The sequence below is a fragment of the Carassius gibelio genome, chromosome A21, assembly GCF_023724105.1.
Source record: "Carassius gibelio isolate Cgi1373 ecotype wild population from Czech Republic chromosome A21, carGib1.2-hapl.c, whole genome shotgun sequence".
Taxonomy (NCBI): domain Eukaryota; kingdom Metazoa; phylum Chordata; class Actinopteri; order Cypriniformes; family Cyprinidae; genus Carassius; species Carassius gibelio.
The window spans coordinates 24,784,167-24,809,571 of record NC_068391.1 but is presented as its reverse complement, the minus strand read 5'-3'; the positions used below and the strand labels follow the sequence as shown (position 1 = coordinate 24,809,571).

At 39.3% G+C, this 25,405-nt stretch overlaps 1 protein-coding gene across 2 annotated transcripts in view; it reads left to right on the top strand.

Annotated features, from left to right (window-relative positions):
- The window catches only part of rnf121 (ring finger protein 121), a 192,120-nt gene that overhangs the window by 44,510 nt on the left and 122,205 nt on the right, over positions 1 to 25,405 (top strand). For both annotated transcript variants that reach the window (XM_052536380.1, XM_052536379.1), the window contains exon 3: positions 22,265 to 22,406. In XM_052536380.1, the coding sequence (XP_052392340.1) occupies positions 22,265 to 22,406 (142 nt within the window). The remainder of the gene's footprint in view (positions 1 to 22,264; positions 22,407 to 25,405) is intronic.

Sequence of the window (25,405 nt, the reverse complement as noted above, 5' to 3'; positions counted from 1 at the left end):
TGAACAAGTTGGTTGGTTGGTTATCTTGCTTGGTTCCTGTGGCACTAGAACTGATTTATGACTTCCTGAGGAGTTCGGCTCTCGTTTCAATGCACACAGCTCTGATAGACTCTTTAATTTGTCTGGTTCGACTCATTTCTGCTACATATATCCCCCTTTCGATCGGCGAGGTGTTTAGGTGAAGACATCGTCGATCGCTGGAGAAACAAAGGCAGAAGAAGCAGACAAACACAGCAAACAGCAAGACAACACCTCCATGACAGTTACTGTACTGGTGCAGGCATCAGGTTATTTAGGTACACGTGGTTAAGTTCAATTAGTCAATGTAGTTTAGCACATTGAGGATAGTTTAGATCGTCTTGGAAATTGTTTTTATTTTGATTCATCAATTAAATTTGTGGTTAACTTTGTTTGGTTCTTCTAGGTTGTCTTACTTTACATGTTTACCATTAGTTTTCTAGTAATTTCGTTTTCAATTCAATGGATTGACCTATCATGCATGGAGCTCTCTGGCTTCCATTCAGTTTAGAGTGGCTGGCGGATATTAGGTGTTGCGAGTCATTCCTAATATCAGACCTTCGACCCTCGCAGGGTGTCTAGGCGTTTCACCTACTCCGGAAAGAGGGGAAGGAGAAGGATAGGTAAAAGAAGAACAAAACAAAACAAGGCTGCTGTGGGTTTTCCTAGCATGTGTTACAACTACTATTGAGCTAGGATGTCAGGTGCAGCTAGTGTGTCGTGAACCTTAACTTAGTGTCAGGTGTTCTACCTATTGTGAGGATGGCTGCACGTTTCTTCATGGTGGGTATGTGTAACTTTGTTACGCTAAAAGTTGGATATTCTACCTGTGGGAAGAATATGTTTGTTGACTGTGTTATCAGTAGATGTGTTTACCTCTGGGTGTAGGTAATGTTGTGTGTTACTGGTGTAGTGCATGTGTGGTCAGATCTGTTCAAGTCTGTGTTGTCTCCCCCTTTTTCTAGCATGTCACTGAAGACTGGCTCTCAGCATCCTTGGCTTGGATGAGGGCGTGTCCATGGTCTAATGAGGGTCAGTCCAGCAAGGCAGGAAGTTCTTTAGCAGACAGTCGGAGGCAGTTTGGCATGGCTGTGTGAAGCTGAGTTGCAAAACTTTGTCTCCTATGTTGCATTCTTCTTGTGATGCCTTCTGGCTGTAGCAGACTTTCTGACCTTCTGTGCTCTGGTGGTTGCTGTTGCACAGACAGGGAGTTTGGTACTTGGAGTTGGAGTTAATTTGACAGTTTGTTAGTGACTGTGTTAGGTGTCTGAGGTGATGTCCTTTAGTACCTCAGATTTTTCACCAACAGTTGGCCGTGAAAGACTTGTTCGTTTTGGGTCGTTGTTGAACAGGTGCTTGTCATCTCTGGTGTGGTGCACCAGGTGATCACCGGCCTTCCGTTCTGTCGCTGGTCACAGCGAGCATGACTCAAATTTGTGGTCACCTGCATGTAAATTGTCTTGAAGGAACTCTCTTAGTTGTTCCATGACTTGTTCCGTGTCTTCTAATGGTAAGCGGTTATGTTCTAGTACATACTCAGCACTGTGCATGTCTGAGTGGTGCTGAGGTGGGTTTTGTTGTCGCTTACCCACACGAGTTGCTCTTGGATGAGTCAGCTGATTACCTTTGGATATCTGGTTAGGTTTCCAGATGTTCTTATCCTTTTGGTTTCTTGAGAAGCGAGGCTGGCCCCAGAATTTTTCCAGCAGTTGGGCTTAAAGCGGTCGTGGATATGGGCGTCACGTTCTCTGTGCTCTTGATGGAAGACTCTGGTGTTGTGATGCCACTGGGTGTCGTCCAGTGCAAGGCTTGAGTCTTTGTTGACAGAGTTCAAGAGTGTGGATGTTTTACCTTTCTTTGAGGCCACCTTCTGCTTGTTATAGGCCTTCTGTGTTAGGTCACGCAACTGTTGGATGGTCATGGAGTTCGGACAGGCCATGACACCTAGATGGTGACTGACTCCAGGGTGCAGATTTCTTAGGAAGAGGCTTTTGAAGTTCACATCCTCTTCAAGGTCAGGGCTGTTGTGTGCACCAATGTAGGCTTGTCGGAGTCGGTTGTAATAAGCTTGTGGAGTCTCTTGACGACCTTGTTTGGTTTCCAAGGCAGTTAACAGTCCATGTTCAGACTCTGGGTCTGTAAACTCTTTAATCAGGACCTCACAAAGTCGCTGGTAGTTTGACTTAGTTTGACTGGGCTGTCGATCTAGAAAGTTTCGTACCTTGGGACTGGACGTGACTCTAAGGAGGTATAACCAGTTTCTGTCAGTCACATGAGGTCTCACTTCCAGGTGAAATTCGATATCTCGCAGGTAAGCTTGGATGTCGGGGCTCTCTGTGGAGTTCGGGTTGAACCTGCTGATGTTTTTAGACAGCTTGTTGAGGTCTTTGATGGTCATCCCGTGTGCAGCTTCAAGGCCTTGGATGGGAGGTTTTCTTTCGTTGGCAGGAAAGGGTTGTGTGGCGAAGGCAGGTGAGGTTTTGGGTTGTGGCCCTTCGCTCCTTTCGTCATATGCCAGTTCTTGGACGTGGGACTCTGCTCTGCTCAGCAGTGATGAGGCTAAGAGAGGTTTCTCTTTCCTTGGCTCTTGTTTGTGCTTGTAAGCATTTTGGAGTTCTTTTCTGACCATGTAGAGCTCATCGTTGGTATCATCTAGTTGTTGGGTCAGATTGTCCATTTCAGTTCTGTACCTTTCAAGGTGGTCTTTCGAAGCACTGATTTCAGAATTCTTGTTTCTGATGTCTATCTTGGCTTTCTCCAGTAGCTGTTCGGCATACTGGAGTCTGTTTACCAGGTCTTTCTGAGCAGCCGTTGTATGTTGCTGGTCGAGCTGAGCTGCTGCCAGGGCTGCTAGGAGCTTCATAACTTGTTCTGTTGTATCCTGCTCCCTCTCGCTGGGTGCTTTGAGTTGATTTTGAACTTTCACTTCCAGCTTGTCTATGCGACGTTGAGCACGTGTCAGCTCCTCTTGAAGGTGGGTGATGTGCTTGTCGCTCAGTTTCAGCTGGGTTGCGAAGGCATAGCTTAGTGAGCTCGTGATCTTGACTAGCTCCTCGTGGTTGTTGTTCTGGCTTGAATCTTGTGTCAGGAATCTTCTCAGGATTAGGATTATTATTAAAAATAATAACAGTTCAAATGTCTTTGGAGTGAGGCTGTCTGTTATGCCTCTCAGCAAAATGTTCACATCTTCCCCATGGGAAATGGGGTCTGCAGTCTGCGGCATGTTGGCACGCTGGGGAGAAGAGAGACTGACACAGATCTGTGTGGAGTAAAAGCCTATGTGTGGTGGGACAACTTGTATCAGTGATTGTGAACCACTAGTGAAATGTGGTGATGACTGTGTTGGTCTCAGGGTGTCTAAGTGGACTAGAGATGCGAAGACTTTGTCACTCTAATGAGGAAGAGGAAAAGAGAGACAGAGGTGAAAAACAAATTCAAATGACAAGCAAAATTTCTGTTTTTCAAATGAGGAAAATTATTTTTTCCAATTAAATGTTATCAAAAACGTAAACAATATTATTATATTTCTTGCTTTGGACAAAAGAATACAATAATAATTCTGATATCTCTTTTCTTAGTGTGACAGGATTGACACCGTACACCTTTCAGTTGGACCGCTCACCAGGGAGTCAGCGAAGGCGACAGTTGCTCAACACGTATCTCTATTAAATTGATCTCAACGTTGGATGAGATGCTAAAACTTGGATTGCGTTTCCAAATGTAGGGAGGTTATGAAGAACAAATGAGAGGATGATTACAATCAAATTCATAAGGATGATTCGTCATCTTTGGCACGATTGTGTATTTACTTAGAATTGATTGATGGTTCTTACATGTCCTACAAATGTAAAAAGAGAAGAGGAAAGTAAAGGAGAGAGAGGACGGAGATGGTAAGTCTCAGTAGCGGTTATCTCAACTACAAGGAGAGCGTTGTGTTAGTTTCTGCACAACTAATCAAACAAAATAAACTTTAAGTGAAAGAGAGTTGTCTTTCTAATTTATTTGAACTCGTAGTGAGGGATAACAATGTCTCCTTTTAGGGCTCAGGTTTGTCGTTCCCAGGCTAGGATACACAAAAGAAATGGTAAGAAATAGGAAAATAAAAAAAATTTATAAATGGGCAAAATATGCAAAAATGAAATTAAAAAGAGGAAATCAATAAGTAAAACAATAGTGGTTAAGTGTATAACCAAAATAGGAAGAGGGGTAAAACGCATTCAAATAAGTAAAGGTCTGAATAGCATATATTCAGATGGGTAATAAATAAATTAGGAAGAATAAGTTTACTTAACTTCCAAAGTTCAAGGCTGATTCATTCCTAAAATAATTAGGCCCAAAAGAGAATAATAGAAATAAAAGATCATATGAAATGATCTGAGAGGGAAATTTTAAATGATTCAAAATAAATTTAATGTTTCAATTAAATTTCAATTTGACAATTAATAATTGTGAGTCAGTATTTCCCTTTCTAGTATAAGATAATAAGGGGTCTAGTGAGAAAAGAGAGCGATAAAAAGAAAGAGACTAACAAGTGTTAGTTAAGATGTTTAAAATGGTTAAATCACGTCAGCGTTGCCCAAACACACATTATTCTACCACTGGATGGTAATGCTAACGGCTAACCTTTGAGGCTAGTGGCTTTAGTATAGACTTCAATGTAAATGCAATGGTTTCATTAGCTTAGCGACACCGCGGAGTTTGTGCGCTGCGCGTGCACAGTTCAGAGTTGCTCCGGAAGTACGTTAAGGCTTCCGGGTCATGGTCGTCACTATGGCAACCAAAACACATTCTAGTGGATTAGCACATGAATCGTTGCATTGTTGCAAATAGAGTTAAGCATGTTACATGAAATGTCGGCTCATTTCAACACTGTACAAATAACAACACCGCCTTTCAGTTGGTTTTGCGATGTGGCACTTAAACTCTCAGTTTGTATAGAGTTAAATTTATCTTAATTCAAATAGCAGCTTCCTGCTGTAGTTAAGGGAACACAGTTATATCAATCTCAGCAATTTGAATCTCCGTGCCAGTTTTTCTGGACACAAACATAAAAGTTTTCCTTCGCTGTTGGTACACAGTTAAAATTTACTTGATCAAGCTTTTAAAACACTCCCATTCAAATTACTCTCAGACACACGCAGTGTTACGCGAGATTGCATTCACTTTGTGAACGGATACAAATGGGCAAACATTGTTCTCTAATGTTTAACGTTAATTTAGGGGAGTCGAATATCAAATTTGATTCGGCAGTGGAACACGCACTGGCAATCAAACTATATGAAATATGAATACGGGGGCTCTGATAAATAGATTGAGGAACACGCTCAAAACTATTCTTTATTCACCGATTTATATCCCTTTTGAAACACTACCAGTTTAGCTCCGTTCAGCAAACAGTGACTGAGATAGCGTTTGAGACACTGGAACACGCAGTGAAATCAAATCAGCTATAAAACAAGGCATTACACAAATGAGGAACATGCTCAATTTCTACCTTATTGTTCGATCTCAGATGTTTACTTTTAAGTTCACTTACTGCTGTTAACATTGAAGAGACGGACTTGAGTTAAAGTCTCCTCTAGCTCCTTTCATTCAAGCGGGAGGGCGCGCGCTGCTTACGTCACGGGTCACACAAACACACTCACGTCTCGCTAGCTTATCATCTTTCATTCCTTTAGCAAAATCAAAGATTAAATAACTTGGTTTATGCTCACAATTTAGATTAAACTGCCCGCATTATTCTCCACCATTCATGTAAGGGAAACAGGTCAATTTAGCTCAAAGGGAATCATTTAAGATTTTAAAGGGAATTTGAACAGAATCACTGTTTCACGGCTGTTCACGGAGACGCGCCTGCGGTTCAGTGAACGAGCCGTTTAACATCAAATCTGCGCTGGATACTAATATCCAAACTATAGTGAAAACACTATCAATTAGCACAGTAACAAGATCGGCAGTTTAAGACATTAACTTGTAAGCACAAAACACAAGATACTTCTCTTTTCAATATGAATAAGGCTTTATTAGATAAATCTAAGACATATAAACTAATCTAACACATAAACAACCATCAATCACGTAATTAGCGCTCGCATTGAGTTCCTCAATGAGGTTAAAATTATATTAGATACACCAGTAAAGGTCACAGTCTGGAGGTAAAGTTACTTGCATCTCCTGTGAAGAAGGAGCCTCGGTGAAAGGGCTATCCCGAGGTCGTTGATTGGCTGGAAGTTCAGTCTCTGAAGTGACGTCTTTGGGAGCCCGTGCTTGGGCGTTGGCTGAAGCTGGAGTTGTGTGGCTGGTTGGAGTTCAAACGCGCAGACGAGGTCGACGTTACAAAACTTAACTCAGAACACGAAACTCTCAAACGGAAAAGAAAAGAAATAAAGTTTGACGAGACTAGGTTGTGTTCCTTCTCATCGTGGCATAGTAGCAGCAGGCAGGCACGCTTGAACCGCGCTCAAAGAACAATGATGACTAACCGCATGGCTAGATGCTACAAGCTAAAGCTATGTAGCAATGCTACAAGCTAAAAGCTAAGAGCAGGCATGACTAATAGCATGACTGATAGCACGAGCAAGGCTGGAACTAAAAGCCGACATGGCTAATAGCAGCAGCTAGGGACTAAAAGCAGACTAAAAGTAAGGCATGACTGATGTCCAAAGTATTTAAACTTCCTTGTGGGCCACCCCTCAAATGTTGCCTTGACCAATCAGATATGGTCTTGGCTCAGGGGATCATAAATCATTTGTTTATCTTACCAAGCATGTGGTTCCTTCCTCGCAGGATCTAATTTTGGACATGATTCCTATAACACAATTATGATATATTTTACAAATAAATGATTGTCAGGACAATATCAAGCAAGAAAATTCGATTATGTCAATACTAGACATGACTATGTATCCTATAGTTATCAAAAGACATACACAATAAGTGATTATACATGATAGACAAATGTGTGGGTTACACATAAATGAATATGGAGTTAAGCAATGGAACGATTAATTTATAAGTCTTTTTGAGTTCATTCTGGTCCATATATGATGTACAAAAAGCAGTTTCTTTGCCATTCTCTGGCAAAGGGACTTTTCCGTGAAGACAAAGGTTTAAAGCCCTTCCCCCTTAGGAATTTCAGTCTGGTTCTGCTGGATGGGGGAAGTCAATGCAAGTATTTAACCTGATCTCCTGGCTTTACATGTGATGTCCAGCGTTGCATTTCAATCACGAACAATAAATTTGACAATCTCTTCTTTGAATTACAATTGTCAATAATTGTTCTATTGGTGTTAATGTTGAAAGCTGTTGTGTGAACAAGTTGGTTGGTTGGTTATCTTGCTTGGTTCCTGTGGCACTAGAACTGATTTATGACTTCCTGAGGAGTTCGGCTCTCGTTTCAATGCACACAGCTCTGATAGACTCTTTAATTTGTCTGGTTCGACTCATTTCTGCTACACTCTGGTTCAAGAGTGCTTCTTTTAGCAGTGACCACATCTCCTGCTGTGGAGAAAACTCGCTCTGCAGACACACTTGTGCCTGGGATACACAAGTATCGCTTTGACAGCCGAGAGAGAAGAGGAAACATGACCTCATGGACACACCACCAGTTCAAAGGGTCCTCAGTGAGAGGCAGAGATGGAGCTTTACAGTATGCCTCCATTTCCTCCTTAGCAAGGACATAGGGGGTCTTGGGTTCTACTGTACCTTCAGTGTCAGTGAAAGACTGTCCCAGCAAACTCACAAACAGCGATGAGGCCTTTCGTTTGGGAGCAGCAGAGGGCCTGTCCTCAATGGAGGTTTCTTCTCCTGTTCCCTCAGGTGCTTCATCCACTTCTGTCATTCTAGGTGTACCCTGTGTTTGAACAACGTATTTGAAAATACAATTAAACTAGGACAGTGGCAGTGCAGTCAGCCAATACAACAGCTCACATAATATATGAGAATTATAATTTTTTCCGTTTTAATAAAAATAAATAAAAATAATAATACATTTAAATTACTTAACATTTGAACAAATTTAACCTACTATTAATATTATGAGCTTTTAATTTTATATAGCCTTTTGTACAAGAAACATGATAGAATTACCTCCAAGGATGCAGCCTCCTCTGTCAGTGCTCTGTATACCTCCGATCTCTCCTGTTCTGTGAGAAAAGGTATTCCCTTAAATCGGGGATCCAGGGCAGAGGCTCTATGAAGGATCCTCTTCTGTGACTCACTGTTGTACGTCTTCAGGAGATCTGTTCTGATTGCATTCTTGATCTCATGGATCATTTGCGAGTCTCCGTTGGTGTCTGACATATTCTGGAGGAGTTGCGCATGTAGAGGAGCAACGAGGGTAACTGTCGGATTGCGCTCTTCTGACATCAGTGTTGTTGCATCCTTCATTAGCTTTAATGCCCTCACAGCATCCTCTGCATTTGTTACATCTGTTTCAGTTAGAGTGCACAGATCTGTCTCTCCTTTTCTGACTTCTGGTGACAGCAAGGTGGCACAAATTGCAGGTTGTTGTTCCAGGAACCTCTCGACCATGTCGTATGCGCTGTTCCACCTTGTTGCAACATCAGTTATCAGTTTATGATTTTTCAGGCCAAGACCTTGCTGTTTCACTTTCAGACAGTGGCTCGCTGTGGTGCTGCGATGAAAGATTGTTGATATTCGTCGGATTCTGCCCAAGAGCCTGGAGAGCGCGCCCACTTTAAGCACGCGCTGGGATGCCAGATTCAGCGTATGCGCGAAGCATGTTACGTGAGGGAATTTTCCGAATTGAGCTGCAGCGATCATGTTCGACGCATTATCCGTTACAAGCACTACATCCTTATGTGATAGCTGCCATTCATCCACGACATGAGACAGTAGCTCTGCCAGATGAGCACCCGTGTGAGACTCATAAACGGCTCTCGTTTGCAGCACATGAGACAAAATCTTCCAGTCATCGCTAATGTAATGTGCCGTTATTGTCACATTCAGGTGGCGATGTTAACAGGTGGCGAAACCCGGGGTTTTCCACTACAGAAAAGGGCCGTATATCCTTTGCAATAAAAGATGCCACTGCTCTGGTAATTCTCTGCCCTCTCACTGAGTTTGGCGGCAACGTTGATATTAGTTGATCAATTTTTGGCTGAGCTGGATCCACAATGGCACTGACAGGCGTTTGCAGCTCGGGGTGAAAACGACTGACGTGGTTTCTCATGTTGGTGGTATTACCCCCTGCATATTTTATTTTTGCGTGACATGATTTGCACACAGCGTGTGTCTTGTCAAGGTCCTGCTTACCGTGTTGTTGATAAAAGCCAAAATGTGCCCAAATGTCGGCTTTTAAAGTGGTTGGAGCATTATTTATTGCACGCTCAGGCATTTCGCCTCCCTCTGCCATTGTATGCCGCGACTAAGCACGCGGTGCTGACGTCAGAAATGCGTCAGTACATTATAACCGGTTATGGGCTATTACTGAACCGAAACTGAATCGTCCTCGTCTGCATCGCGATGCACCGTTGAAACGATTAATTTTGACACCCCCAATATATATATATATATATATATATATATATATATATATATATATATATATATATATATATATATATATAATTTTTTTATCAAGTGTACAGCTGTACAGTTTCATTTTTTTCTATCTTGAAAAAATATTTCTGTGTTCTGTATCCCTCTGTGTTGTTTAACTTTTTAGTTTGGTAGATGAATGATCCTTTAAATTTTCTTTGTGAATGCTTTAAATGTATAAGTAGTGTTCACTTTAGATGAGCTCACAAAAATAGATAGCTGGAAACTACTAAATGTTTTATAAAAACCTGACTATCATGAATTACAGCAAGAATATATCTTAATAAAGCAGTTACTAACACACTGACCAAATATTATCATGTGTCTAAATAATAAGAATTATATATTTACACTAAAATACTTTGAATTTAACTTTCTTAATGATCTCATAAACTACTGACAACTCTTACATTTATATTAAACATTTATAGCTGTATTTATGAACTGCTTAATAATGCCTATTAAAGGAGTGCTATTATTATTTTTCAACTTTAGTTATGCTGTAATGTTGCTGTTTCAGCATAAAAAAAGTTCTGCAAAGTTACTAAGCTGAAAGTCCAATTCAAAAGGAGATATTTTATTTAACAAAAAACACTTTTTAAAAACCATAATGAACTAATTGTTTGGACTACAACAAATATTGTCCGGGATTTGCGATATACAAATATGGAAGAATGGGATGAGAATTGGTTGAGCTGCACTATAGAAGGCAACGATTGTGATATATATGTAGTTGACCATGAAGGCTGGAAGAGAAAAATAAAACTCCTTATATTCAGGTGTGCAGACTTATTAGGCATTTTTTCCTTCACTGATAAAATGAGCCAAAAGAAATTTAACTCAGACTAAAAAATGTGTTACTAAAGTTAAGTATATTGTTCTGTGAATGTGATTTCAAAGTCTAGATGATTCGGATTAACCCTTTAACTGTCGTTAATAACCCGTTAATTTCAATGATTCGCCATGAAAAATGAAGTTGCTGTAACTAAGACATTAGTGCTGGGACAACACGTCGAGGTCATCGATGACGTCGACGCAAAATATGCGCATCGATTCATTGACCTGTTTTTATTTCTCTAAAAAAACTTTTGCAAAATGATTACCTTATGTGCGCTGAATATACGTGATGGCCGGATCAACACTCTGTCCAACGTTATATAACCAATCCAGGGTTTTTTCTGCATTGATCTTTTTTTTGGCGGCTGTCAAAGCCTTATTTGATTGGTGAGTGATGTAGAATAGAATGACTGCTGCGCCTGACAGGGCGCGTACGAAAGAGAGCCCCGGCTGCGCACGCACACTCACATTTTTCAAGCAACACGAGCGCTTCTTGCTCTCTCTCTCCCTCTCTCCCTTGTGCATATTAATCAAAATCATTAAACACGATAGAAAAAGGGCGAAACACCAAAGTTTCGCTCGCGCACTCACAGTCTTCAAACTACATGAGCGCTGTCTTGCTCTCTCTCTCTCCCTCATGCATATTAACCAACATCATTAGACACGATAAAAAAAAGGGCGGAACGCCAAAGTTTCACGTGGAGCATTTGGAGATTTTTTTTTTTTTCTACATGACAGGCTGCTGGCTCCCACTGTAATTTTTTTTTTTTTTTTTTTTGGGAAAAGTACTCTCTGTATTAGCTTAAAGCCCTCAAGTTTACATTGGTTACTGTATTCTGTCAACTGCTCTAAACAAGTATTTTGGGTGACCTTTTTTATTGAATGCTAGACATCAAGTTGTTGTTGTTTTCATCTGAAAGAACTTTTTTCAGTAAACTAGGCCCTATGTGTTCAGTAAGCTTGTGTCAGTAAGCTATGTGTTTTCAAGGCTTCAAGGTTTTATTGAATGCCATCTCTATACAAGTGCAAAGTAATGCATTCTTAGTCAGTCTTTTATTTTGTAATTTTAAGAGCAATAAACATATTGCAATGTTAAGGAATTCATGTTTTTTTCATTCAGATATGTAAATCAACATATGTATAAATTGTTAGTAGTCAATTAATGGGGAGATAATCGAAATCGAATTGGTCTGAAAAAATGAGTCGTTAGATTAATCAATGCATCGAAAAAATAATCGCTAGATTAATAGTTTAAAAAATAATCGTTTATCCCAGCCCTATCAGACATACAATGTCCAATCTGCACCAAACTTCACATGTTTGATAAGACTCCAGATGTGAACAGATCAACATTCCCAAATTTAGTTATAGTCATAGCGCCACCTGCTGGCAATAGGAAGTAAATGCTTTACGCTGCAATGAACTACTCCTAGAAATTTAATAAAAGCAACATTTTATTTTGGTCAGTATAATCTTAAGGACTTTGCGATAGTGAATTGTGAATATCTTGTTTTCTATAAAGGGTATGTCCTTGGCGCCGTGACAAAGATTGATGTCTCGCCATGGGCATAAAATGTCTGATCTTCTCCAAACTGCACATGTTTGATTAGAGTCCTGGCCTGAACACAGATGAAGGCCAATATTCCATTGGGTGTGGCAAAATGGCTCTATAGCGCCACTTATACACTTTCAACATAGTGTGCCTCGAGTTCCGTTTCATGTACATGTACGAAAATCAGTACACACATGTCACACCAATATCTACAAAAAGGTATCTTGGTAGGAAATCCGAATCCCAACAGGAAGTTGGTTATTTTGAATTTTCTCTGCGAAATTGGTGTTGTTTTTGCCATTTTCAGGGGTTGTACTTTAACGAATTCCTCCTAGAGATTTATGCAGATAAACACCAAAATTAGTCCGTGTAATCTAAAGACCTTTGCGATGTTAAATAGCAAAGATCTTGAGTTTTCATTTAATGCTGTGTCTGTGGTGACCTGACAAATTTTGATGTTTCGCCATGAAAAAGGAAGTTACTATAACTCCGACATACAATGTCCAATCTGCCCCAAACTTCACATGTTAGTTAAGACTTCTGCCTTTAACAGATCTTCATGCCCATATTCAGTTATAGTCATAGCGCCACCAGCTGGCAACAGGAAGTGACATATTTTACGCTGCAACAAACTACTCCTAGAAAGTTTTGGACATTTAATGTATTTTTTTGTGATCAGTCTAATCTAAAGGCCTGTGCAATGTTAAATTGTGGAGATCTTGAGCTTTTGTTAAAGGTAGTGTCCATGGCACCATGACAATTTGATGTCTCGCCACAACAAGAGAATTTGTTGTAACTCAGGCTTAAAATGTTCAATCTTCCCCAAACTTCACATGTTCGATAAGAATCCTGACCTGAACACATCTGAAGGCCAATATTCCATTATAATGATAGCGCCACCTGCTGGCAACAGGAAGATTGGCACATATATGGAATAAACTGCTATATTCCACTTATATTTATGACTTTTAAATGCATATTTCTCCGCATTCACCTTTTTACTAAAGCCACTCGCTGCCGGTGAGCCCGGGTGCAAGGGCCGGTTTATCGCTGCTTGCAGCTTTAATTTTCAATGAGTTTGTGGATATGCTCGGCCCTGGCAGTGTTTAGGGCCAGTCTATAACTGGACATACTGTTTTTTCATGCAATTCTAAAATTTCCAAGTTAGTTTTTCTCCATTTGCACTCAAGACTATGAGTTTATTTCTTGAGAGAGTGGGTATTACTGTTATTCCATGGCACAGGACCTTTTTCTCTAACCTTTTGCGATTTGACGGGGGCAACAACTTTTAATGTATTTGATAAAAAAGTTCCCATGTTGCCAGTCATTTCGTCTAGTTCATGTGTATTTATGGGTACACATAGCAGTTGAGATAAATCAGGCAGGTTATTTGCGAATCTGTCTTTGATGGCTGGAACAATAGTTCTTCCCAGACGGTAACCCTGAGCCATATAGTTCATTTCAGTGATACGCAGCATGAATGATACAAGGAAATGGTCAGTAACATCATCACTTTGAGGTTACGATATCAATATCATTAAGATCGATTCCATGCCTTACAATTAAATCTAGTGTATGATTAAAACAATGAGTGGGCCCAGTGAAATTTTTCTTGACTCCAAAAGAGTTTATTAGGTCAGTAAATGCAAGTCCTTATGCATCATTTGTATTATCAACTTGAATATTAAAATCTACGACAATTAGCGTATTATCAATGGTGACCAAAAGGTCTGAGAGGAAGTCTGCAAATTGTTTTATGAATTCTGTATACGACCCTGGTGGTCTATACACAGTAGACAGAGCAAGATATAGAATATATTTATTTTGTTAGGACCGCAGTAGAAACATTGTGTGTTTTTTTTTTTTTAAATAAAGACCCAGATAGTGAAATACATTTATTAGCCTTACATTACATTGCATCAAAGCAACTGAACAACATTCATTAGGAAAACATTGCGTCAAGAATGTGAAATGACAGTTAAAGGCAGTTCATCATTGAACTCAGTGATGTCATCTCTGTTCAGTTTAAATAGTGTCTGTGCATTAATTTGCAATCAAGTCAACAATATCGCTGTAGATGAAGTAACCCCAACCAAGCAAGCCAGAGGCGACAGCGACAAGGAACTAACACTCCATCGGTGACAGAATGGAGATAAAAACCTTGGGAAAAACCAGGCACCGTTGGGGGTACAGTTCTCCTCTGACCTGACGAAACCAGCAGTTCATTTCCAGGCTGCAGCAAAGTCAGACTGTGCAGAAGAATCATCTGTTTCCTGTGGTATTGTCCTGGTGGTCGTCTGAGACAAGATCTTTACAGGGGATCTGTATATGGGGCTCTAATTGTCCTGGTACAGCTGTCTTTCAGGAATGTAAAGGTCCTTTCTAGGTGGCGATCCACCATCTTGTCTGGATACGTACTGGATCCGGGTGACTGCAGGGACTCTCTGATCTGGATACAGACTGGATCTGGTGGCTTCAGTGACCTCGGAATAAGAGAGAAACAGGCTAATATTAACATAGATGCCATTTTTCTAATGATGTAGCAAGTACATCGGGTGTTATGGGAGGTGTTCCAGGTTCCAGTTTCCCTAATTAATGCAGCCTAAAAATCCTTTAACGGATTTGGACATTAGAAGCATATTAGTATGTTATGTGTAAGCCATACTGGAACTTGGAACACCTCCCATAAAGAGATGGGTCTTTAATCTAGATTTAAACTGCAAGAGTGTGTCTTTTCCCCCTGAACAATGTTAGGTAGGTTATTCCAGCGTTTAGGCACCAAATAGAAAAAGGACCTGCCGTCTGCAGTTGATTTTGATATTGATATAGGTGTTATCAAATTCCCTGAGTTTTGAGAACGCAGCAGACGTGGAGGATTATTATGTAACAGGAGCTCATTCAAATATTGAGGTGTTAAACCATTCAGGGCTTTATAAGTAATAAGCAATATTTTAAAATATATACAATGCCAGTGCAGAGTTGACCGGGCTAATATGGTCATACTTCCTGGTTATGGAATAAAGCATTATAATAATCTAACCTGAGGTCATAAATGCATGGATTAACATTCCTGCATTTGACATTGAGAGCATAGGCCGTAATTTATATATATATATATTTCAAATGGAAAATGCAGTTTTACAAATGCTATCAAATAGCACACCTTGGTTTCTAACTGATGACAAAGAATTGACAGAGCAGCCATCAAGTCTTAGACAGCGTTCTATGTTAATAAATGCTGAGTTTTTAGTTCCTATAATTAACACCTCTGTTCTTTCAGAATTTAGCAGTGAGAAATTACTTGTCATCCAGTTTTTTATAATGTCTATGCATTCCTTTAGTTTTTCAAATTGGTGTGTTTCACCGGGCTGCAAAGAAATATAGAGATGAGTATCATCAGCATAACCGTAAAAGTTAGCACCATGTTTCCTGATATCTCCAAAAGGTAACATATAAAGCGAGAAGAGTAGCGATTCTAGAACTGAGCCTTGAGGTACTCTATACTGCACTTGTGATCAATATGATATATCTTCATTCACTGCTACGAGTTGATGGAGGTCATATAAGTACGATTTAAACTATACTAATGCACTTCCATTAATGCCAACAAAGTGTTCATGTCTAGGCAAATGAATGTTGTGATCAATAGTGTCAAATGCAGCACTAAGATCCAATAGAACTAATAGAGATATACAACCACAATCAGATGATATGAGCAGGTCATTTGTAACTGTAAGGAGATCTGTCTCAGTACTATGATATGGTCTAAATCCTGACTGGAAATCCGCACATAGACCATTTTTCTCTAAGAAGGAATATAATTGTGAGGATACTACCTTTTCTAGTATCTTGGAGAGAAAAGGGTGATTCGAGATTGGTCTATAATTCACTAGTTTTTTGGGGTCAAGTTGTGGTTTTTTGACGAGAGGCTTAATAACAGCCAGTTTGAAGGTTTTGGGAACATATCCTAATGATAATGATGAATTATTGTTACATCCCCTATTATCAGGACGGGCTTTGCAAGCGTTTTATTAATAATAACAGGAAACCAACCCCAGCCGACAGATCACCAACAACACATAACTAAGTTCCACAAAAGTATTTATTTAAAGTGGAAAGAATAATTAAATTAAGGAGCAACGACTTCAGGGTGCCCCATGGCCAAAATAATAAACAAACTTATAACCAAACATATGTAAATGACCTAATCAGGGAATAAACAAAATTACAAAGTAACTTCCCTAACTCCCTATAAATAAACAAATCACAAACCAGACCAAAGTAAATGGCTGGACACCCCTACGCTCCTAAAACGGAACCAAATTAAATCATCATAAACAAACAAACACAATAAACAGAAGATTATGGGATCTGCCGACGGGAGGAGGAATCCGGAGCTCTTCACGCCAACAAGCCAACGCCAGAATGAGCTCGATCTCTTCGGCAAGTGCCACCTTTTTAAAAGCGGCCAATCAGTAGATCCACCAATCAGACTCCACCGGTGACAGCCAATCCCTGCACATATATACAAAACACCCACACAAAACAAATATCTAGGATCATAACAATTATTAATACTCAGAAGAGGATTTATGACTTCTGGAAGCACCTCTTTTAGGAGCTTAGATGGCATAGGGTCTAACCTGTTGTTGCTTTAGATGATTTAACAAGTTTATACAATTCTTCCTCTCCTATAGTAGAGAATGAGTTTAACTGTTCCACGGGGGCTCTATAGTGCTTATAGTCTGATGCAATACTCTAGCTGACGGCTGAATGGTTACAATTTTATCTATAATGGTATCGATTTTATAAGTAAAGTAGTTCATAAAGTCATTACTGCTGTGATGTTGGGCAATGTCAACACTTGTTGAGGCTTTATTTTTTTATTTAGACACTGTATTGAATAAATACCTGGGGTTATGTTTGTTTCTTCTAAAAGAGAAGAAAAGTAATCGGATCTAGCAGTTTTTAATGCTTTTCTGTAGGATAGGTTACTTTCCCACCAAGCAATACGAAATACCTCTAGTTTTCTTTTCCTCCAGCTGCGCTACATTTTTCGGGCTGCTCTCTTTAGGGTGCGAGTATGCTCATTATACCATGGTGTCAGACTGGTTTCCTTAACCTTCCTTAAGCGTAAAGGAGTAACTGTATTTAAAATGCTAGAAAAGAGAGTCCAAAGTTTTTGTTACATCAAGTTGTTCTGAGGTTTTGGATATGCTAAGGAATTCGGATACATCAGAAAGATGACTTAAAAAGCAGACTTTTGTGGTAGAAGTGATGGTTCTACCATACTTGTAACAAGATGTAGAACTTACAGTTTTGTCTATATGAAGATTGCACAAATCTAAATAATGATCTGAGATATCATCACCTGGCTGAATAATTTCAACATCATCACCATCAATTCCATGTGACAGTATTAAATCTAGAGTATGATTTTGACAATGAGTAGGTCCTGAAACATGTTGTCTAACCCCAATAGAGTTCAGAATGTCTATAAATGCTGATCCCAATGCATCTTTTGCATTATCAACAACAGTGTTGTGGGTAACGCGTTACAAAGTAACGCGTTAGAGTACTCTAATTACTTTTTTCCTGAAATTTGTAACTTAACGCGTTAGTTCCGTGCGTAAGTAATCAGTAACTTCGTTATTTTTTTTTTAAAAAGTAATCCGTTATTTTAAGGAAGGAAAATCCCGACTGCAGCCTGCTTTTTGTCAGACAGTAGTCCTAGGTCTACTGTGCCACCTGCGGATGTATCAGTGGAGCCGAAGCTCTGTGATCGTAAAGTCAATGGCTGTGATGCGTCTGTGCCCTGCGCCTGACCCTGTGTGTGTGGGTTTTTTTTTTTTTTTTCGAACTCCCGGCAAGATAGCAGAGAGGACAGAGTTTGGTTTATGGAAGTACGCACATTATTTTCAATTTGTCAACGAAAAAGAAAAGAACATAACGGTCAAATGCACACTCTGCTTTGGTGAAAAGCTTCTGTCGCCAAAAATTCTACCTCAAATTTAACGCTACGTTTTAATCACTACTTTGAAGAGTAAATATAAGATGACTGTGTTAAAGCGAATTTAGGCTTGTGACTGTGAGTGACACTTTAATAATAATTAGTTCGTCTATTAAGCGATTTGTCATTTGCCTGTGTGGCAGTGAAGGATTTAATTCGGTTTGTTATCATTTTTGTTTGACAGGCAGCTGTTAATTTCTGTTAGATCATTGGCTGGCTGGTTGTTCATCATTTTTAAATGGATTTAAATCTGCAAGCCTGTTTAAGGTTGTGTTTACAAGTAAGCATACTTGGTTACGTTAGGTGCGAATTTTGATTAATAATATGTTCTGTGATAATAGATAAATAAAACGCCATGTGGAATAGCCTATTGCTGACTGTCTTTCCTGTTATTGTTATCCTGCAGTGTTAATTTAGTCGGATGACTGACGTTATTCATTGTCGGAAGTCACGACTTTTAGGTGCATTTAAAGGGGCCGGGGGCTGTGTCTGTCATGTGTGAGCCGCTGCAAACGGCTTTTAATTTTTGGTAACGCATGAGTACTCTAACGCGTTACTTTTATGAATAGGTAACGCTGTATCATAACTGATTACTTTTAATTGATGGTAACGTTGTAACCTAACTAACTACTTTCCAAAGTAACTATACCCAACACTGATCAACAAAGTCTGTATGGTGCCCTGGTGGCCTGTATACAGTAGCCAGTACAAACATCACAGGGGATTTATCATTAAAGGGGGGGTGAAATGCTCATTTTCACTCAATATCCTGTTAATCTTGAGTACCTATAGAGTAGTACTGCATCCTTCATAACTCCAAAAAGTCTTTAGTTTTATTATATTTATAAGAGAATGATAGATTATTTTCCCAGAAAAAAACGAGCGGCTGGAGGCGTGACGTGTGGGCGGAGCTAAAGAATCACGAGCGTGAGTGGGCTTTTGCGTTGAGAGCTGGAAGCTGTGACATTATCGTGAGGAAAAAAACATGACATTACCGTGAGGAAAAAACCATCATCCAAAACAAACCATGGCTAACAGTCAGATTCAGCCGTATATTCATGATCCAGAATCAGATCCAGAGGCTGAAATTGAACAAGAGCAGCAGCAGCAACGACTACAGCAGGACGTCTCTATGTAGTATGTATTGAAACTGTATATATTTGCTTAGCGGTTTTGGAAAATGACTAAGTTCCACTTTGTCGTCTTTTTTTTTTTTTTTTTAAGGTGTACATGTGGGAAGTGCAGTTTGATGCCAACATCGCATGTTGTTTACTTGATGTGCTTACGCGCCGATCGTTAAGTTACCAACAGAGTTATTTGAAGCAGTTTTACTCACCGCCTGCGGTTCCAACACACGATCGTGACCCTTTTTCGTTGGGACTGCATTATCCTTAAGAAATAAACTATATGCAAATCCGGCGTCAAACTGGGCCTTGTCTGTAAAACAAGCATCTTCGAAATGCAGGAAACAAACAAAAACACTTGCACAACTCCGTTGATGCTCTGTAGAAATAAACTCCATCCACTGGTCCCTTAATGCTGTTATTTTTTTGGTAATCTGTGCAGGGTTGTCTTGCCCTGGCAACCAAAAACACACTTCTTTTGTGACAATTCGGTCTCTCGCTCTGATCAGTGAATGTCTCTGCTCTCAGTGCTCTGCTCTACGGGAGCGCGCGCTCTTCCGGCAGAAGTGCCCTTAGGACCCATATAAGGAAATTCCGCTCCATCTAACGTCACACAGACCCATACTCGAAAAAAAACTTTCCGAAACTTGTGACAAACCGGAAGAGGTATTTTTGGAACAAACTTCAAAAGTACAACTTCATTTTTGAAACTTTGTCCATGTTTAGCATGGGAATCCAGCTCTTTAACAGTGTAAAAAAAAACTCAGTATGCATGAAATAGCATTTCACCCCCCCTTTAACATTTGTTTCTCTGGATAATGTTATATGAAGCACCATTACTTCAAACGAGTTATACTTGAAGCCTGCCCTCTGAGAAATCCTGTAAACATTGTTAAAAATTGAAGCAACACCTCCCCCTTTGCCTTTTGGACGCGGCTCATGTTTATAACAGTAATCTTGGGGGATGGACTCATTTAAAATAATGTAATCATCAGGTTTTAGCCAGGTTTCTGTCAAACAGAGCACATCTAGATTATGATCGGTGATCTTAATATTTACAAAAAGTGTTCTCATAGAAAGGGATCTGATACTAAATAAGCCAAGCTGTATCATTTGTTTATCCATTGTAACAGAAATGAGTCGAACCAGACAAATTAAAGAGTCTATCAAAGCAGTGTTTGGAACACGAGCCGAATTCCTCAGGAAGTCATAAAACATTCTGTGCCACAAGTCCCAAGGAAGATAACCAACCAACCAACAGCTTTCAACATTAACACCACTAGAACAATTATTGACAATTTTAATTTGCAGAAGAGATTGTCAAATTTGTTGTTCGTAACTGAAATGCAACGCTGGACATCACATGGAAACCCATGAGTTAAACACTTCCATTGACTTCCCCCCACCTAGCAGAACCAACTGAAATTCCTAAGGGGGGAGGGGCTTTAAACCTCTGTCTTCACAGAACATCTCTTTGTCATTAGAATGGCAAAGAATCTGCTTTTTGTACATATATATGGACCAGAATGAACTCAAAAAGACTTATAAATGAATCAGTCCATCGCTTCACTCCATATTCATTTATGTGTAACCCACAAATTTGACTATCATGTTATAATCACTTATTGTGTCTGTTTTTTTATAACTATGGCATAGCTTAACGATCCATAATTATGTTTGGTATGTCTGAGATCCAATTTGCTTGCTTGAATTAGTTCAGACAATAATTTATTTGTCCCATGTATCATATTCGTGTTATAAGGAATCATGTCCAAAATTAGACCCTGCCAGAGCAGGAAAATTCGGACCACATGCTTGGTAAGATAAACATGATTTATGATACCCCCGAGCCAAGACAATATCTGGTTGGTCAAGACAACATTTGAGGTGTGGCCAACAGGCCAGTTTAAATACTTAGGACACCATAAAATATTTGCTTTTAGTCTCTAGCTATGCCATCAATTCGTTGCAGTGAATGAAGAGGTATCATATCGATCACAAGTGCAGTATGGAGTACCTCAAGGCTCATTACTAGGGCTGTTACTTTTCAATCTTCACATGTTACCCTTGGGAGATATCATTAGGAAGCATGGTGTTATGCTGATGATACTCAGCTCTATATTTTTTCAAGGTCCAGAGAAACATACCAGTTTGAAAAGGGTGTTAATTGTAGGACCTAAAAACTCTGCACAAACTAACCTAAAATGATAAGTCTTAATGGCTGCTCTGTCAGTTCTTAATCATCAGTTAGGAACCTCGGTGTGTTATTTGATAGTAATCTTTCCTTTGAAAGCCACATTTAAGACCACATCCTGTATCCCATTTAACCTGTTAACCCACACCTGGACGCATGCAAACTGAATTCTCTTTGTTTTCAAAGACACATAGTATCAGAAAAATGGTTGCAGGAATCACATTTTCATGGTATTTTCTTCAGATTTGAAATAGAAACACATGAGACGTGACTTTCAACCCATTGTTTTTCCGGATTGCTCCAGGACTGATTTAATATATTTTTATATAAAATATAGATATTATATAAATATAAAAATTAAAAAAATCAGTGTGGTGCACTTCAGTGTCTATAACTGAATCTTTTTGAGCATTATCATCTCTTATCACCCAAAGAGTCTTCTATGCAAATATGGCCTAATGCACAAATCCAATATACTGATACCCAACCAATTTTTTTCCGAGCCGTTTATGTTCACTTACAGTAAATTGCTGTGTTTTATGTGAATAATCACCAAGCGGAGTGGTGTCGTTCTCTGTTCTTTGAGTTAATGTAAATGAGCACAAACACCAATTTAGGGTCCTTTTTTTTTTTTTTTGTAAACATTAATAGTTGGCCACCCCTGCTCTAAAAGTGTCACTAACTTTAAGCAGTTACTGGGAATATTTACATACCAGGGCAGGTGAGAGAACTTAATATTTATCTTGCTGTAGAGAGTGCAAGTAGAGTGCTGCTCTGGTGTTGCTTATCAACACATTTAAAGAAATATGGCTCTAACAACAACAAAAATCATCCTTTTAAACTGATTACGTATTTGATTGTTTATAAATGTGTGATTATTCTTTTATTTATTTTTTATTTTTTGCAGGTTGGAACGTAATTGATTGTTTAAAATTTGTGATTATTTATTTTTTTCTTCTGTTTTGCAGGTTGGAACATGCTAAAATGCATGCCAGACACAAAGGGCATGAATCCATGCATGCAGAGATGGTTCTCATTCTCATTGTCACACTCATCATTGCCCAACTTGTCCTGGTTCAGTGGAAACAGAGACACCCCAAATCATACAATGTGAGCCAGTTATTTTCTCCTCACACAAACTAACACACATGCTTACACATAAGCACAAAATAATTGTAAAAAAATTTTTAGTGCACACAGGTGGCTTAAAATGCTTTACTTTTTTTCAACATCAATAGACACTCAAAAAACAGGTCTGTGATTACTTTGCAATTTTATTAAAATGTGATATTTATTAATATATCAAATTGGGAAAGTGGGCCACTGCTATTTCTTCTTTGCAAATTCTCTCAAGCTTTGTCAGGCTGGATAATGACCAGCAGTGGATTGCCATTTTCTTTCTAGAGCTGTCTGATTAGGTTCAAGTAGGGCTGCACAATTGATTGAAATAAAACAAAACTTTGTAAAATTATGAAATTGCAAAAAAAGAATTAAAGGTTTAGTTCACCCAAAAATGTAGCAATCCAGTCGGAGTTGTATTAAAAACGTAAAAAGACGTGAAATAAAGTAGTAGTAGTAGCCCTTTATTGTCACTAGTCACAAGTACCAGCGAAATTAGCCATCAACCTGTCCATACATACATACAATATGACAAGGGGGGTAGACAGGACAGGAAGACAGGGAACTGAGGAAGAAATACAGAATAAAAAAGAAAGTGAGGAGGAAAAAAAACAACACCCAGACTATGCTCCTTTGGGAGTACAGTCCGAGAACAGGAAAAGCACTTCAGCAACAAAGCACATAATCAATACAAACACACGACTTAGCAACTGGGGATGGAAATTGGGGGGTCGAGGTAATCCAGCGCAGGCAAGCAGCCGTCCGGTCCATCAGCCCTACGCGCTGGTCACAGACCCGCTTGTCAGACTGCTGGAACAAAGCGGTGAGGGATGGGGTGTCGGAGGATTGAATGCATATCTGTATATATGTACGTATGTGTGTGTGTGTGTGTGTGTGTATTTGTAGGCCTGGAGAGTTGCAATTCAATCTAGATGCCTCAGTCCGCAGATTGTGATAGCGTCACAGCAAGTTGTCATGGAGACAGCCTTGGTCAGGTCCTAGACAGAGTAAACAATCAACATATGTCTGTGGAAGAGGGGGAGGAAACGCAAGAGCATCTTGCTATTATCCGAATTTCACGGTCACTCTCTTTGTCCATTCTGGTCTCCAAATCATGACGGGCAGCCTTATGAGGCTTTGAACAGCTGTTCCTCGTTTTCTGTGTCTTTTGATAACCCAGGACAAAGTTCAATCAGCAGAAGACCTGTTATCATGGTTCCGAATAGGTAGAGGTCTTCAATGTCCTCCACAGAAAGAGTCCTCCGCCACCTCTCCCACGTGTCCATCATCTAGTGAGCTGCGAAGGTTCCTGCAGGGCAGTCAGGTTCCCCCGAACCCAAGCTTCTCGTCAAGAAGATGCGTTGAGAGACCAGTCCATCAAATCAAATTTAAACGTGAAGCACTGTATAACTTTGTTCCCATTATTTAGGCCTAATTAGCCTAAAACAAGAAACAAATAAGTTAAACCTGCACGATTTAGCTAAATCTTTGAAACTCTAAAGAATGGACTGATTAATAAACAGTCCTCACGATTAAACACAAGTTAAAAGTGTAATTTAAGTTCTTTTCGGGGGTTATCAGGAGAAAATGACTCAAAACGCGTATCCGCGTTAATCGACTCCAGAGGGAGCTAGGAGGGCGGAGTAGTTGTTGCTGCTCACAGACTCTGCTGCCGAGTGAGAGAGATGTTTCACCCGACGAAATCAAGACCACGGCAGCACAAGCACAGCATATCTGCCAAAAGCAACCTGCAGCAATGCTCGTTGCTCGGCTTGCCATGCAAGCTTTACTTTTGTAGGTCGCATGGCAGTAAATAATACGATAATATGACTATGCAGTCAATACAGATATGTAATAAAAACATAAAAAACAAGCAGTGCTGTAACAACCCATTAAAAAACGCACGCCAGGTCTACACCGGACACAAGTGGCGTGATCTGACAAAAGAAAACAGAACCCAGGGATGGATACACTGGACACGATCCCCATCAGTGAACTGATGCTCGTTCTGTTTATGATGAAATGTACTGATACTGTGTTCAGATGACATTCACACTATAGTGTGATGTCATCATGTTTAGACAGACTTCGCACAACAACTCTCACATCCGGTGTAGACACAGACAGTGACTGCTCTATTTACAAATAAGTTATATAAGAACAAAAAAAATCCTAAACCAGCGGCATAACGAGTCAAAAATATAGACTAGAAAATATATTTACACTTGTTCTGTCCTCCGTCCATGACACTGACTCAGTTTTAATCTGATCAGCTTTTAACGCTGAGTGGATGGTTAGATGCAAGATGGGCTAGTATTATAAAATAAAAAAAATTATAATAAAATATAAGTTTTTACATCATTAAGGTAATAACATTACAGTTTTTTATCATCTTGCTTCAGTTATAAATTTATAACTATATTAAAACTTGTTTTGAAAAATGCCTTTGTCATTTGAATATTGATTTTAAAATCGATTAAATTTGTTTTAAAATTATTATTATAGGCCATATGTTATCGCACAGCACTTAAAGAAGGCTATCTTTAAAATCACTTATGTCAGTTAATGAAGCTCTTTTTTACATCGTGTGCATTTTGTTGATTATAATGAGAGAACTTTAGTTTAATCCTGAGGACGTTTTATTAATATGACCATAGCTAAATCGTGCAGGTTCAATTTATTCATTTGTTGTTTTAGGCTAATTAGGCATAAATAAGGTGAACGAAATTATACAGTGCTTCACGTTTAAACATGCAACAATTTCTTAATCAGTTTACAGACAAATGTCTTGTCTTTTTCCCTAGAAGTTATCTGTCAAAATAAAGAACAGGTAACGAATAACAAAAATGCATGTTGTTTTATTAAAAGAATTTTAAAATATAAATTAAAATATAGCCATAATATATGAAAATATTGACATTGCATATTAATCCATGTAGCCTACCCCCCTAAAATAGGCTACCACTTTTAATGCTCCAATGCAAAGTAAA